The sequence below is a fragment of the Lynx rufus genome, unplaced genomic scaffold, assembly GCF_022079265.1.
Source record: "Lynx rufus isolate CCGP_SWC_20201006 ecotype Redwood Valley unplaced genomic scaffold, mLynRuf1.p SCAF_10, whole genome shotgun sequence".
Taxonomy (NCBI): domain Eukaryota; kingdom Metazoa; phylum Chordata; class Mammalia; order Carnivora; family Felidae; genus Lynx; species Lynx rufus.
The window spans coordinates 1,009,202-1,024,006 of NW_025814824.1; the positions used below are offsets into that span (position 1 = coordinate 1,009,202).

The 14,805-nt window shown below is 61.5% G+C and overlaps 1 protein-coding gene across 1 annotated transcript in view; it reads left to right on the forward strand.

Moving 5' to 3' along the window:
* Positions 1 to 14,805, forward strand: part of WNK2 (WNK lysine deficient protein kinase 2) — a 137,738-nt gene that overhangs the window by 41,832 nt on the left and 81,101 nt on the right. The window contains exons 4-7 of the mRNA XM_047100618.1: positions 1,025 to 1,182; positions 3,343 to 3,431; positions 8,564 to 8,783; positions 13,214 to 13,496. Of these exons, the coding sequence (XP_046956574.1) occupies positions 1,025 to 1,182; positions 3,343 to 3,431; positions 8,564 to 8,783; positions 13,214 to 13,496 (750 nt within the window). The remainder of the gene's footprint in view (positions 1 to 1,024; positions 1,183 to 3,342; positions 3,432 to 8,563; positions 8,784 to 13,213; positions 13,497 to 14,805) is intronic.

Consider the following 14,805-nt stretch of genomic DNA (forward strand, 5'->3'; position numbering starts at 1 on the left):
GAGAGAATCCCAAGCAGGCTCCACACACTCAGCACCGAGCCCAACGTGGGGCTCAGTCTCACGAACCTCAAGATCATGACCTGAGCCGATTACCAAGAGTTGGACGCTTAACTGACTGAGCCACACAGGTGCCCCACGGATTTTGTGATTTTTAAATTTTTCTGAATTTGTATTTTAGAGACACAGAGAGCATGAGTGGGGGAGGGGCCGAGGGAGAGGTAGAGAGGATCTCAAGCAGGCTGCGGGCTCAGTGCGGAGCCCGACTCAGGGCTCGACTCCCATGACCCTGGGATCATGACCTGAGCTGAAATCAAGAGTCGGATGCTCAACCGACTGAGCCACCAGGTGCCCCAGGATTTTGTGATTTTTAAAGAAGCTTGTTACAGAAAAATAACAAAACCCAGACCAGTGTAGCCAAAGGACGTCAGCCAGACCCCACCGCCCTGACGTCTCCTCTTGGTCTTTGCTTGTTGGTTCGTAGAGAGGAGGTCGTGTGTACATAGCTGCATAACTGAATATTTTATTTCACTCAGTCTGTTGAAATGTTCAGGGTAATAAGTGTCATTTTAAAGCCTCCTGTGTTTGGGACGCACACGCCTTTCCCACCCGAGCCCCCACGGGTGCATGGCTGACACCGTCAGCGTAGACGCTCCCCGTCTGAGCTTTCTGACACTTTGCCGTGTGGTGTGCCTGTGTTTGCAGCTCAGGTAGCAATGCGGGGACCCCGACTTTCTGTCGGCCCTGGGTTATCCGGCTCGCTCCTCAGCAAGTGACCTCTGCAGGGTTTCAGGCACAGACGGGGCCCCGGGAAGTGGTGGGCTCCTAGCTGTGTGGGCTCCACCAGTGCCGTGGGCTCATGTGCCCCGGAACCAGGGGGGTTCTGGGGGAATTGTGGGGAACCATCTGCACAGCACTCCTGGCTGAATCTCAGGTTCCAGGGCTAGTGGCACAGTGTGCGGATGGGGGTGTGGGGGGCCTTGGGCCCACTAGCTGCTGACCCTGGTTCTGTTGCTCCTGGACGCAGGCACCCCAGAGTTCATGGCGCCCGAGATGTACGAGGAGCATTACGACGAGTCCGTGGACGTCTATGCCTTCGGGATGTGCATGCTGGAGATGGCCACCTCAGAGTACCCCTACTCCGAGTGCCAGAATGCAGCCCAGATCTACCGGAAGGTCACCTGTGTGAGTCCGCGGGCCATCGTGATGGGCCTGCTTTGTGAGACCCTCTCTGTACCCTGTGAGGAGGGGAAGGACGCTGTCATAGAGAGGAAACTGAGGCTGCCTAGCTTGGCGGGGTGGCCGTGCAGACCTCTGAGCTGGCGGTGGAGACACATGGGCCTCATGTGTGACTGGCGGCTGTAGCACCTTCGGGGCTTCTTCAGGAAGCACCTGCCCCCAGAGCCTTGTCTGGGCCGCCATCCCCTGGGCCTGTTGGCTTTCTTGGTGTCTGGTCTGTGCCCACGCGGTTGTCAGCTGTGATCTGGTGGCTTCGGCTGTGTGGACGGATCACCCTGTCCTTCCTTGATGGCCGTCATGCCCCGTGAGGTCGTGGCTTTTCTGGGCACCAGGCCCCATGACCCCCGAGTCCTGGCTGCCTTGCCCTGCCTGGTGCACCCCTCGCTTCTGCAGACAGGCGAGGAGCGTGGTCCCCAGCACCCCAGGGCACCTGTCCTCGCCCTGCCCTCCACTCTGAGCTCCTGACAGGTCACGGCTCATTTCTCTCCTTCGGTCTTAATTCTGAGTTATCGGTCACTTGTTTTGAGCCCCTGCTGTGTGCTGCTGAGGGTGTGGGGGGTGGGTACGCACGCAGGATCCGGCTGGATCGGCAGAGACGCACAGGTGGGCGTGCAGTGCCCTGGTGGTGCTGGCAGGAGAAGGCAGGCTTGTGCTCGTGGGCAGTGGGCCTCCATGGGGCAGGGGACACCCCAGGGGGTTAGGGCCTCATTGCCAAGCTTGCAGGGGTGCGGGGGGAGCAGTGCCCCAACCCTGGCTTCTGGTTGCGCACGTGGATGCTGCTGTGGTCTGTCTGCTGGGCGGGGGGGAGACAGGACTGATTCCTGCTGGTGTGCTCCACGGCCACCCTGGTCCCTCGCAGGCCAGGGACGCAGGCCGGGGCTCCTGTCGCTGCTCCAGCATCCAGCATCTGCCCCCGACCCCAGGTCTCTCAGGCATGCCGTGTCCCTGCTGCCAGCTGCCCGACCCCATGCGTCTGAGCCTGGGGACACGAGCCCTTTCAAAATGGCAGCCGTTCTGGCACGTTCTTCACCTGCTCTGGGGGCCTCAGCCCTGCAGAGGTGGATGACAGCTTACACGTGTGTTTACCTGTAGTTGTGTTTCTCAGCCCACCTGCCTCCCATAGGGACCTTGGCCCTTCCTCCTGTTGTAATTAGACTCTTCTTTCTGTTGGCCTCAGTGGGACAGCATGGGGTCCTCACCTCCACCAGGAAGTTCTCGGCCGTGCCAGAGCCCCGTGTCCCACTCTGTTGCTGCACAGACCCTCCTGCATGTTGGGCACACACGATTCCCATGGGTTATGGGCCTGGGGCCTGAGGGTCAGGGGTTTGTTGGGCACAGCAGGGCCCCACCTGGTGGCGGGAGCCGCCAGGGGTCCTGCACTCTTGGGTCCACCTCTGGGCTGGAGGCCACCCCTCCCCACCGTCCCACGCCCTCTCTCCATGGGAAAACATAGGCATCATATTCTCTATGTTTAAAAACAAAAAAGCCAAGATGAGGACTGGGGAGGCAGAGTCTCGTTGAGGAATGTGATGGGTGAGGCTCCTCAGTGTGTTTAAAGACCCTCCCCCAAGCCCCTGCCCCCAGCAGCTGCACATGAACCCTGCAGTCCATCCCCTGCTTCTCCTGGATCCTCTGGCCTCAGGGTGTGCACTTTGGGGTCCTGTGCCCCCATGCCATGGCCATCGCCGGCACCCGCTGGGCCCTTGGTGCAGAACCGCACGGCACCGACACTAAACCCTGAGCCACCAGGCCTGGGGAAGTCAGCCCTGATTGTGGCCACGGTCGGGCAGATGTCCGTCCGGTGCCCTTAGCCAGCAGCAGTGACCACGCAGTGCCCTCAGTACCCTCCAGGGAGGGCGTGGTGTGGAAGGTGGCCCCTCTGCCCGGCCTCCTCATCCACACTGGGGGGCGGGTGCTCCCATCAGGCGGGGGCTGGGTTGGGCTCTTTCTCAGACTCTGCTGCTCCGGGCGGCACATCGTCGGGGACTCGGGATGAGCTGAGCCCCCAGCAAGCTGGTGCGCCTCCTGCCTCCTCCCCTTCGGGGTTAGTGCCACCTGAGCTGGAGGCAGGTCCTGTCGGTGACTCCACTCATCTTGTCTTCACAGGGCATCAAGCCTGCCAGCTTTGAGAAGGTGCATGATCCTGAAATCAAGGAGATCATCGGGGAATGCATCTGCAAAAACAAGGAGGAAAGGTGAGTCCCGGGAGGCTCTGGGTCTGCGTGCTCTTCCTGCGGAAGTCACCCCAGCTGGCCCTCACGCACGGGTGGTAGGCAGCAGGCTGGCTGCTTCAGGCCACGGCGTCCCTGGGCCAGCGAGGCCTCCGGGCAGGCAGGGGGACAGCCTGGGCCCCTCCTCGGCTGCCTGGAGCTCGCTCCCCGGCTTTGGGGGCCATCCTGGAGCCTCCCTCCCTTGCTAGCTGCTTCTCACCCACCCAGCCTGAGCAGGGCCCCCCTCTGCCGTGCCCTCAGCCTCCCTTCCAACCACCTGCAGACTGCGAGTTCCGTGCACCCGAGTTTCCGCCCAAAGCCCTGAGCTGCCCCCGAACCAGCCCCCGCCTCTTCAGCTGGTCAGCCAGGGCCTCCTCCCCTCTCTTTCCCTCCTCCCCTCCCTCTCCCCCCCTTGCCTCTCTCCCTCCTCCTACCTACGTTCTCCTCCCCTCCCTCCTCCCCTCTCTCCTCCTCTCCCTCTTCTCCTTCCTCTTCCCCCTTCCTCTTCCCCCTTCTCTCCCTCCTCTCCTCTCTCCCTCCTCCCCTCCCTCTTCCCCCTTGCCTCTCTCCCTCCTCCTACCTACGTTCTCCTCCCTTCCCTCCTCCCCCTCCCTCCTCCCCTCCCTCTTCCCCTTCCTCTTCCCCCTTCTCTCCCTCCTCTCCTCTCTCCCTCCTCCCCTCTTCCTCCTCCTCTTCCTCCTCCCCTCCCTCTTCCCCCTTGCCTCTCTCCCTCCTCCTACCTACGTTCTCCTCCCTTCCCCTCCTCCCCCCTCCCTCCTCCCCTCCCTCTTCCCCTTCCTCTTCCCCCTTCTCTCCCTCCTCTCCTCTCTCCCTCCTCCCCTCTTCCTCCTCCTCTTCCTCCTCCCCTTCCTCTTCCCCCTTGCCTCTCTCCCTCCTCCTACCTACGTTCTCCTCCCCTCCCTCCTCCCCCCTCCCTCCTCCCCTCCCTCTTCCCCTTCCTCTTCCCCCTTCTCTCCCTCCTCTCCTCTCTCCCTCCTCCCCTCTTCCTCCTCCTCTTCCTCCTCCCCTCCCTCTTCCCCCTTGCCTCTCTCCCTCCTCCTACCTACGTTCTCCTCCCTTCCCTCCTCCCCCCTCCCTCCTCCCCTCCCTCTTCCCCTTCCTCTTCCCCCTTCTCTCCCTCCTCTCCTCTCTCCCTCCTCCCCTCCCTCTTCCCCCTTGCCTCTCTCCCTCCTCCTACCTACGTTCTCCTCCCCTCCCTCCTCCCCCCTCCCTCCTCCCCTCCCTCTTCCCCTTCCTCTTCCCCCTTCTCTCCCTCCTCTCCTCTTTCCCTCCTCCCCTCCCTCTTCCCCCTTGCCTCTCTCCCTCCTCCTACCTACGTTCTCCTCCCTTCCCTCCTCCCCCTCCCTCCTCCCCTCCCTCTTCCCCTTCCTCTTCCCCCCTTCTCTCCCTCCTCTCCTCTCTCCCTCCTCCCCTCCCTCTTCCCCCTTGCCTCTCTCCCTCCTCCTACCTACGTTCTCCTCCCTTCCCTCCTCCCCCTCCCTCCTCCCCTTCCTCTTCCCCCTTCTCTCCCTCCTCTCCTCTCTCCCTCCTCCCCTCTTCCTCCTCCTCTTCCTCCTCCCCTCCCTCTTCCCCCTTGCCTCTCTCCCTCCTCCTACCTACGTTCTCCTCCCCTCCCTCCTCCCCTCTCTCCTCCCCTCCCTCCTCCCCTCTCTCCTCCTCTCCCTCCTCCCCTTCCTCTTCCCCCTTTCTTCTCCCCCTCCTTTCCCCTCTCCCTCCTCCCCTCCCTCTTCCCCTTCCTCTTCCCCCTTCTCTCCCTCCTCTCCTCTCTCCCTCCTCCCCTCTTCCTCCTCCTCTTCCTCCTCCCCTCCCTCTTCCCCCTTGCCTCTCTCCCTCCTCCTACCTACATTCTCCTCCCCTCCCTCCTCCCCTCTCTCCTCCTCTCCCTCCTCCCCTTCCTCTTCCCCCTTCTCTCCCTCCTCTCCTCTCTCCCTCCTCCCCTCTTCCTCCTCCTCTTCCTCCTCCCCTCCCTCTTCCCCCTTGCCTCTCTCCCTCCTCCTACCTACGTTCTCCTCCCTTCCCTCCTCCCCCCTCCCTCCTCCCCTCCCTCTTCCCCTTCCTCTTCCCCCTTCTCTCCCTCCTCTCCTCTCTCCCTCCTCCCCTCTTCCTCCTCCTCTTCCTCCTCCCCTCCCTCTCCCCCCTTGCCTCTCTCCCTCCTCCTACCTACGTTCTCCTCCCTTCCCTCCTCCCCCCTCCCTCCTCCCCTCCCTCTTCCCCTTCCTCTTCCCCCTTCTCTCCCTCCTCTCCTCTCTCCCTCCTCCCCTCTTCCTCCTCCTCTTCCTCCTCCCCTCCCTCTTCCCCCTTGCCTCTCTCCCTCCTCCCACCTACGTTCTCCTCCCCTCCCTCCTCCCCTCTCTCCTCCTCTCCCTCCTCCCCTTCCTCTTCCCCCTTTCTTCTCTCCCTCCTCCCCTCCCTCCTCCCCTCCCTCCTCCCCTCTTTCCCCTCCTTCCCCTTTTCTTCCCTCCCTCTTCTTCCCTCCCCTCCCCCATTCTCCCCTTCCTCCTCCCCCTTTCCTCTCTTCCTCCTCCTACCTATATCCTCCTCCCCTCCCTCTTCCCCTTCCTCTTCCCCCTTCTCTCCCTCCTCTCCTCTCTCCCTCCTCCCCTCTTCCTCCTCTTCTTTCTCCCCTCCCTCTTCCCCCTTGCCTCTCTCCCTCCTCCTACCTACGTTCTCCTCCCTTCCCTCCTCCCCCCTCCCTCCTCCCCTCCCTCTTCCCCTTCCTCTTCCCCCTTCTCTCCCTCCTCTCCTCTCTCCCTCCTCCCCTCTTCCTCCTCCTCTTCCTCCTCCCCTCCCTCTTCCCCCTTGCCTCTCTCCCTCCTCCTACCTACGTTCTCCTCCCTTCCCTCCTCCCCCCTCCCTCCTCCCCTCCCTCTTCCCCTTCCTCTTCCCCCTTCTCTCCCTCCTCTCCTCTCTCCCTCCTCCCCTCTTCCTCCTCCTCTTCCTCCTCCCCTCCCTCTTCCCCCTTGCCTCTCTCCCTCCTCCTACCTACATTCTCCTCCCCTCCCTCCTCCCCTCTCTCCTCCTCTCCCTCTTCTCCTTCCTCTTCCCCCTTTCTCTTCCCCCTTTCTTCTCTCCCTCCTCTCCTCTCCCCCTCCCCTCTCCCTCCTCCCCTCTCCCTCCTCCCCTCCCTTTTCCCCTTCCTCTTCCCCCTTTCTTCTCCCCCTCCTTTCCCCTCTCCTTCCTCCCCCTCTCTTCCCCTTCCTCTTCCCCCTTTCTTCTCTCCCTCCTCTCCTCTCTCCCTCCTCCCCTTCCTCTTCCCCCTTTCCTCTCTCCCTCCTCCCCTCCCTCTTCCCCTTCTTCTTCCCCCTTTCTTCTTCCCCCTTTCTTCTCCCCCTCCTTTCCCCTCTCTCCTCCTCTCCCTCTTCTCCTTCCTCTTCCCCCTTTCTCTTCCCCCTTTCTTCTCCCCTCCTCTCCTCTCCCCCTCCCCTCTCCCTCCTCCCCTCTCCCTCCTCCCCTCCCTTTTCCCCTTCCTCTTCCCCCTTTCTTCTCCCCCCTCCTTTCCCCTCTCCCTCCTCCCCCTCTCTTCCCCTTCCTCTTCCCCCTTTCTTCTCTCCCTCCTCTCCTCTCTCCCTCCTCCCCTTCCTCTTCCCCCTTTCCTCTCTCCCTCCTCCCCTTCCTCTTCCCCTTCCTCTTCCCCCTTTCTTCTTCCCCCTTTCTCCTCTCCTCTCTCCCTCCTCCCCTTCCTCTTCCCCCTTTCTTCTCTCCCTCCTCCCCTCCCTCCTCCCCTCCATCCTCCCCTCTTTCCCCTCCTTCCCCTTTTCTTCCCTCCCTCTTCTTCCCTCCCCTCCCCCCATTTCCTCCCCTTCCTCCTCCCCCTTTCCTCTCTTCCTCTTCCTACCTATATCCTCTTCCCTTCCCTCTTCCCCATCTTCTTCCCCCTTTTCTCCCTTCCTCTTCCCCTTTCTTTACCCCTCCTTTTCCCTTTCCTCCTCCCCATTCTCCTCCCCTCCTTCTTCCCCCTTTTCTCCGTCCCTCCTTTTCCCTTCTGTCTTCCCCTTTCTCCTCCCCTCCCTTCTCTCCCTTTCCTCTCTCCCTCCTCCTACCTTCATCTTCCTCCCCTCCCTCCTCCCCTTCCTCTTCCCCCTTTCCTCCTTCCCTCCTTTTCCTCCCCTCCTCTAATCTTCGATTACCCCTGCCCATCCCCCCCATCCCTCCCCCTCCCCCCCCCCACTCTTCCTTGCCCCCTTGTGTGCCCTCCCCACCCCTGTGCACATAGCACATGGCCACCCTGTCACTGTCCTCACCCTTGATATCTGCTGCCATCGTCTCTCAGGCGTCCTTTTCTGATCCTTGGGCTTTCTCTCCTGCTCCCTGCAGGTTATCACATTTTATTTTTTAAGAAAAACAGTAAAAAGTTGTGAAACGTAAGTCATATTAGAGAGGTATAGAAACAACCACCTAGAAGCAAAGAATTCTCAGAGCAGACCCTGCAAGACCACCTTCCAGACCGGGACTGGCAGGGGCCCTGACCTCTGCTCCCCTTTTCCTGTGTGGTGACTGTGCATGGGGTGTGGGCTCCGCCTGCCCGTTGGATGAGATGCCCTCTGCAGTAATCAGGGAGGGGCCGCTGGAACAGACAGGACCCTGGGAAGAAGGGAACTCAGTGTTCAGGGATGGGGAGAGGTTGCCACGACGTTGCCCAGCAGCTGACCCACCCCCATCCTGAGGAACTCTGGAAGGCCCCTGAGCACTCCCTGCTTCTGGGAGCCTGGACTGCCCCCCCTCCAACAGGTTCAGCCTCAGGAGTCTCCGTGGCACCTGGGGGCTCACCAGCGCTTCCACGGGCCTATCTGCGCAGTGCAGAGCCCGGTCTAGAAACTGTTCACTTCTGAGTCTCTCTTGATAGGGGTGTTCACTTTTCATAATGAGAGAAAAAAGAAGCTGTGAATGCTCTGCAGTGAGCTGCGTTCAGGTGTAATCTTCTCTGCTTCCCTGGGAATAAACTATTGCGTGCTGCCCTTGAGGACAGAGCCTGCCCATCGGATAGTATAGTCGGAGAACCTTCTGGAAGGAGCGGGGTGGGTCAGGGCCCTGGCGCTTCGTCTCGTGCCTCGCCAGCAGGCCTGCCCTCACCTTGCCCGTCAACCGCCCCTCCTCAGGTACGAGATCAAGGACCTGCTGAGCCACGCCTTCTTCGCGGAGGACACGGGAGTGAGGGTGGAGCTGGCAGAGGAGGACCACGGCAGGAAGTCTACCATCGCCCTGCGGCTCTGGGTTGAGGACCCCAAGAAACTGAAGGGCAAGCCCAAGGACAACGGGGCCATAGAGTTCACCTTTGACCTGGAGAAGGAGACGCCGGATGGTGTGGCGCAGGAGATGGTACCGTGACGCTCGCTTGCGGAGGGCGGGTGGTGGGTCCCGGTAGACGCGGGGTATTGCGCGAAGGCGTGTGGTTTCCAAAGATCAGGACGAGGTCAGAGCAGGGGTGCGGCCCTATGGCGAGCGTGCAGTGGGGGACTGGGGGCTCCAAGGCAGCACGGTGAGGGGTCCCGTGGAGCCGTGCAGGGAGGGACTGGGGGCTTGGGTGGATCGGGAAGGCCCGGGTTTTGACCAGGGTTCTGCCGCTTTTGTGTGAATGTGGCCTTGGTTTGATTGTCCCTTTGTTGCTGAGGGCACTGTGTCCCGCTGCGGTGCTGCAGAAGAGGTGTGTGTGAGAAAGGAGCTGCTGATTTTTGCTGTAGAAAGTGAGCTTGAGTGAAAATCCGCGTGCTCGCCGCAGGGGAGGCAGCGCTAGGCCGTGCCTCTCGTCGGCACAGAAGCGCACGCCCTCTTTTCCTGCATCTAGCACGCCTGGCAAAATCGTAGTGCCTCCCAGGGTACAGGGTTCTCTAGACTCCCTGGCCCTGGGTGGGTTTTAAGGAGGAGGAAGTGGACTGTGGCTCTGGAGGGTGGGCTGGGAGGCCACGTCATTCCTCGAGCCCCTGCTCGGAGGAGGAAACTGAGGCTGGCTGTGCCGTGTAAGATGTGGGCCACGGGCTGTGGCTCGGCTTTGTGGGCGTAGGGCGCCTGTGAACACAGCACGTGAGGAGTCCATGGCCTTGTGGGTGCATCGGGGCAGTGGTAGCAGAACGGTTGCTGCATGGCCAGCCGGGGCCTCACCGCGCCCTGGGTGGTGGCTGGTCCTCTGCTGCTTCCCACATGTACGGTGAGCGTGACATCCTGCTGATGGCCCGGAGCCCAGGATGGGACCACCCTCACCTCCCCAGCTGCCGGTCACATCCCTGGGCCCAGAAACGGGGCAGCACTGCTGTGAGTAGATCGAACGGGGCTGTGTGGCTCACACGCCCGAGCGGATGTCGGATCGCTAGGTACCGACTTGCAGTTAGTGGGCACGTCAGTGCCCTGACTTCAGGACCCTTGTTCCTCCTTGACCTACAGCGCCGCGGTCCCCTCCCACCTTCCAAAGTTTAAAGCACAAGCATTGACGAGCTGGGTGATGTGCAGGCCGGTGGCCCAGGAGTGAGGGTCCAGTGCCACATGTCCTGGGGGCCCACAGGGAGAGGGACCTGGCCAGGAGGTAGGCTGTGGCCAGGGGTGGCCCTGCTGGAGATGATGCGGGTCCCTGGTGCTGCCGTGAGGGGTGTGTCTGTCAGGGCCGGCCAGGTCGGGCCGGTGTGGGCACCTCCGGAGGCCTGGGGGCAGGCAGCTGTCTGCCTCCCTGTGAGCCTGGTGGCACCTGCTCCACACACCCGGGGAGCCTCCCTGCCCAGGATGGATTCCGGCGGGAACCCCGCGCAGGTCAAGGGCCACAGCAATGCACGAGGACGACGGACCGTGGCACAGATGGATTCCACATGATGTCGTCTGCCACGGTTGGACCAGGCGCCTCCTCCAGCTCTTCAGTTGTAGGACGGGGTGGTGGCCACACTCGGCCTGAGGCCTTTTTGGGAACACCCACTCTCGTGAGCGACTTCTCCCTTCTCTGCCTCAACACAGAGATGCCCGGCCTCCTCTGTCTCCGGCCCATGCCGGGCCTGCCGCCTCGCCTGCCCTCAGCGAGCCCCTGGCCCTTGGTTGGACTTTCTGGGCAGCGTCCGCGCGTTCCCGGTGGAGACCCTAGGGCCCCACGCTTTTTCTGAGGAGCGTCCCACAAGCAGCAGGACATTCTCGCAGACTGCGCATTGCTGTGTTCAGTTAAAGATGATGGAATGATGCATGCCCACTCCACTCCGGGAGCAGGACGAGCTGGTGCCTCGGGAGCTGCCAGTGTCGAGCTGAAAGTGGCTGCGTTTCCAGGGCGGGGTCTGCCTGCGGCTTCGGCTCCTGGCCGGGACCTTCCCGAAGGCCCACCGTAAAACACCAGATCTGACGTCAGGAGCCCCAGTGGGGCAGCGTTTCAGGGCTCACCGCCCCCGGCTGCCCTGGGTGGCCACATACCAACAGCTGTAATTGAACACACCCACTTCTTTGCAATGCCAGCGCCCATATCACAGTCTAAAACCAGCCACCTCTAGCAGGTGGCTCACGGGGCGTAGGGGACGAGATCGAGATCACCGGGGGTGAGAAGGGCCCGTCCCCTGGGCTGGCTTTGGCCTGGAAGTGATCCCTTGTGAGGACTCCCGGAGAAGGGGCTCGCAGCCTGGCCCAGGCTCCCCGTGTCTGTGCACCCCCTCTTCTGCCTTCATGGCCTTGGTGCAGTCGACATTTCATTGTGGTAAAGAATGGGGCTAAATTTTCCCCATCCGGGAAAAAATAGAAGAAACACCTTAGAGAGGATCGCCAGGGGGTGACCGTGAGGACAGAGATGGAAGGAAAACTGGGCCATGGGCAGAAAATAGAAGCAGCAGGCAGGTGTGTCCGCGGGGCGCCTTCTTGTCCGTGGCCTCTGGTCAGGGCGGCCCTATGGTGGGCTGGCAGGTGAGTGGGCGGCACTGACCTCAGCCCCAGCCCCTCGCGAGAATCCTGGCCGAGTGCCACCACTCACCCTGCCGCCCGGGGCCGCAGTCTGGCGGGAGGCTGGCTGCCGAGATGTCTGCGGGATTTTGACATGGTTTGCTCTGTCCAGCGGGGTTGTTTTCTGAAATGAGATTGTGAAGTTATCAGTCCCACACTTACAGAAAAATTGCAAACGTACCAAAGAGAACCATTTGACATGATGTCCAGACCTGATGCCCCATCACCCCAAATACGCCCGTGTCTCTTTTCCACCGTTCTACTTGGCCACCCCAGCCATCAGAACTGGGAGAGCCACTCAGGCCTGTTCAGGGTCCCCTGTTGTCTGTCTTTAGTTGTCTTGCCATGAAGGATACATCCGGTGACCACCTTGCGTGGCTCCCTTGTGGTCATGTCAGTGTGTCTGTGGGAGTGCTTGGCGTGGGGCTGTGTCCCCACCAGGGCCAGCCCACTGAGCACGCGCCCTTTGATCGCGTGGTTGAGGGGCGTCTGCCAGCGGTCTCCTATCAAATGATGGGTGGGTGTACCTCGTGACTGTGTCCTCTCCATTTGCGTCTCCGTGGACTCACGGTTTTGTTGGTGAGTTACCCATGCCACATGGTACTTTACCCCAGATGCAGCACTGTACACGTGTGTGGTCTCACACTGTCCCTGCGGTCAGGAATCTGGGCGGCTTAGGGGTCCCTTTGGCTCTGGGTCCTCCATGCCATGTGGCCAGGGCGTCATCCGGGGCTGACCGGGGCTGACTGGGGCCGAGGTTCTTTCGGCGTCTGTGTCACTCACCTGGCTGCTGGCAGGCCACTGTTTCCAGCCGGTGGGTTGTTCCATAGGCCACACGTGACATGGCTTCCCGTGAGCCCGAGATCCACGGGAGGGTGTGGAGGGGCGGACAGAGACCACACATGTGGTGTCCTGTGTAACCTCATACCAGCAGTGACACCTGTCACTCCTGCCGCCACAGGTCACTTGCGCTCCCCGCCACGTGCATTGGTGGACGTGCTCCTCAGGCCATCACGGCGTCACTGTGTGTTTTGATGCCCAGCACGTGTGCCTTTGGACCGTGGAGGTGCTGGGTGCCGGCCCGCGTCCTCCCACGCATCCTTCGTTCCTCGTTCTCTGAGTGTGGCTTGCTTTCAGGCACAGTGAGGTGTCTAGGCCCCTCCTCCTTCTCTTGCCTGAAACCACTGTTCCGTGGGGAGCTCAGCTCTCACACTGGCCAGACTCCGGGCACCACCCCGGGCCCAGCTGGTGTTCTGTGCGCCTGCACACGCGCTCATGTGTGCATCTATGCACACGTATGTCTGCTGTATGTTGAAAGCCGTGAGTTCGCTCGTCTTCTGATAGGTGCCAAAAGTTCTGTGCTCTGGCTTTCTCCCTTTCCACACGAGGCTCCCACGGTGATGGGGCAGAGACGGGCCTCCGTTGCTTCGTGGTTTTGCCCTCGGTGTCCTCTGGGAGAGCTGTGACTTTTCCCAGAGATCCGGGGCTCCTTCACAAATGCTCTCCTGGGTTCAGAGTTTTCTGGGCATGGGTGCCCCCGTCCCCCCTTGTCTCAAGTTACACGGTGCACCCCCTTCCCTTTGTGCGTTTTTTTTGGAGAGCTGTCCGGCCAGAGGCGGCTTAGGGTCCCTCCCCTCCCTGCACTCATCCCACGGGCACACGCACCTGCTGCGGCCTCGCTGTCCCAGGAGCGGCACTGTGCAGGTCCAGAGGGCCGTGCTTTTTGCAGATTTTCAGTTGGCAGGAGGGCACTTCCTTACAGGCGGGTGAGAGATAGGGTGGGGCCTGAGAGGGGCTTCTGCAGAAATCCTGTGAATGGGAGGTGACTAGTAATGGTGTGGCACCGCCCTTTGCAGATCGAGTCGGGATTCTTCCACGAGAGCGACGTGAAGATTGTGGCCAAGTCCATCCGCGACCGAGTAGCATTGATCCAGTGGCGGCGAGAGAGGATCTGGCCGGCGCTGCAGCCCCCGGAGCAGCGGGACCCAGGCAGCCCCGACAAGGCCAGGGGCCCGCCCGCACCCCTGCAGGTCCAGGTGACCTACCACGCAAAGGCTGGGCCGCCGGAGCCCGAGGAACCCGAGGCAGACCAGCACCTCCTGCCTGCCGCGCTGCCGGCCAGCGCCACCTCCCTGGCCTGTGAGTGCCGTCCTCCCCGCGCCCGCGCCCCCAGCCCGCGCCTCAGGTGTGGACCGCAGGTGCGGGCGAGCGCTCTCCCTGGGGCCGGGGGGCACTGGGGTGTCTTTGGCTCGTGGAAGCCTAGCGTCTGGGGACAGGCGGGGACAAATGTGCAGAGAGATCCAGAACCTCCTGTGCCCCAAGCCAGTAGGAGGGAGTGGCTCATCCAGCTACTGCTTCTGTGTGGAGGCCAGTCCTGGCCGCGGGGCCTGGTGGGGGCATCCCCGCCGGACACCACTGCCCTGGGGCCGAGAACGGCTGCAGTCTCCCGTGGTCCTGGCGCTCTCAGCCGTGACCTTTGCTGCCAGGATTACATGTCCCCGAGGTTATCTCCCTTCTAGTGCCCGACCTTTGGCACCTTTACCCTGTTTCCCAGGGTATCACTGATGGCTTGTTGGGAATCACGCTGAGTCCCGGATGACTGGGAGAGGGAACAGAGGGTCTCCTGCAAGTCTGGGCAGAAGAACGGCCTGCCTTTGCTGTTAGTAGCCTAAAAATCCAGCTGTGGGCTGAGGGTTGAGGACGTGGCATCTTCCGCCCATTCTGTGAATAAGTGCTGGGTATGACTGTAGCCTACCTGGGCCACGTTTTTAGGCTGTTCGTGTGGAGAGGTCAAAATCTCCTGCTCGATTGATTTAATAGGAGCACGTCATTTATCGTTAAAACAATAGTGACGTTCTTCGAAGTAGGCTGCTTAAATTCAAACCAGTAGCTAGCTGCTGCTCAGAGACCGCGTGCTTGCCTCTGGCTTCCTCCCGACCCGCTGGCGTGCTCCGGAGAAGACGGGCACTGCGTCCTCATCCCACTTTTTGATAAGCCAGCGGTTAATCAACGGGCATAAACTTTGCGTGGGAAAAGGCTCTCTGTATCGGGCACACTTCACACACCAAACACCTGGCTGTTTGAACAGTTTCTAGGCAGGAGAGACACCCGGACCTGGAACGCAGTCTGCCGGGGTCAGCTGTCCCTGCACAGACTCGACCTGCCGTGCGGACACGGATCGCACGGTGGCTCAGCATGGGTGGGCGTTCTGTCTGCAGACACGGTCTCCCTGTCAATCCAGGGCGGTTCTGTGCGTTCATTGTGAGTTCTGTAAAGCAGATAACGTGGTCGCGTCATGCAAAATTCAGACCGTACCAGGGGGTGTGCAGCAGAGGTCAGTTACTGTTCCTCCTTGGAGGCCACTGATGTTGCCTGTCTCTTAATGGTAACTTCCAGAGATAATGTGTGCACAGAATCATTCACGTGCACCCACACGTATGTGCATATA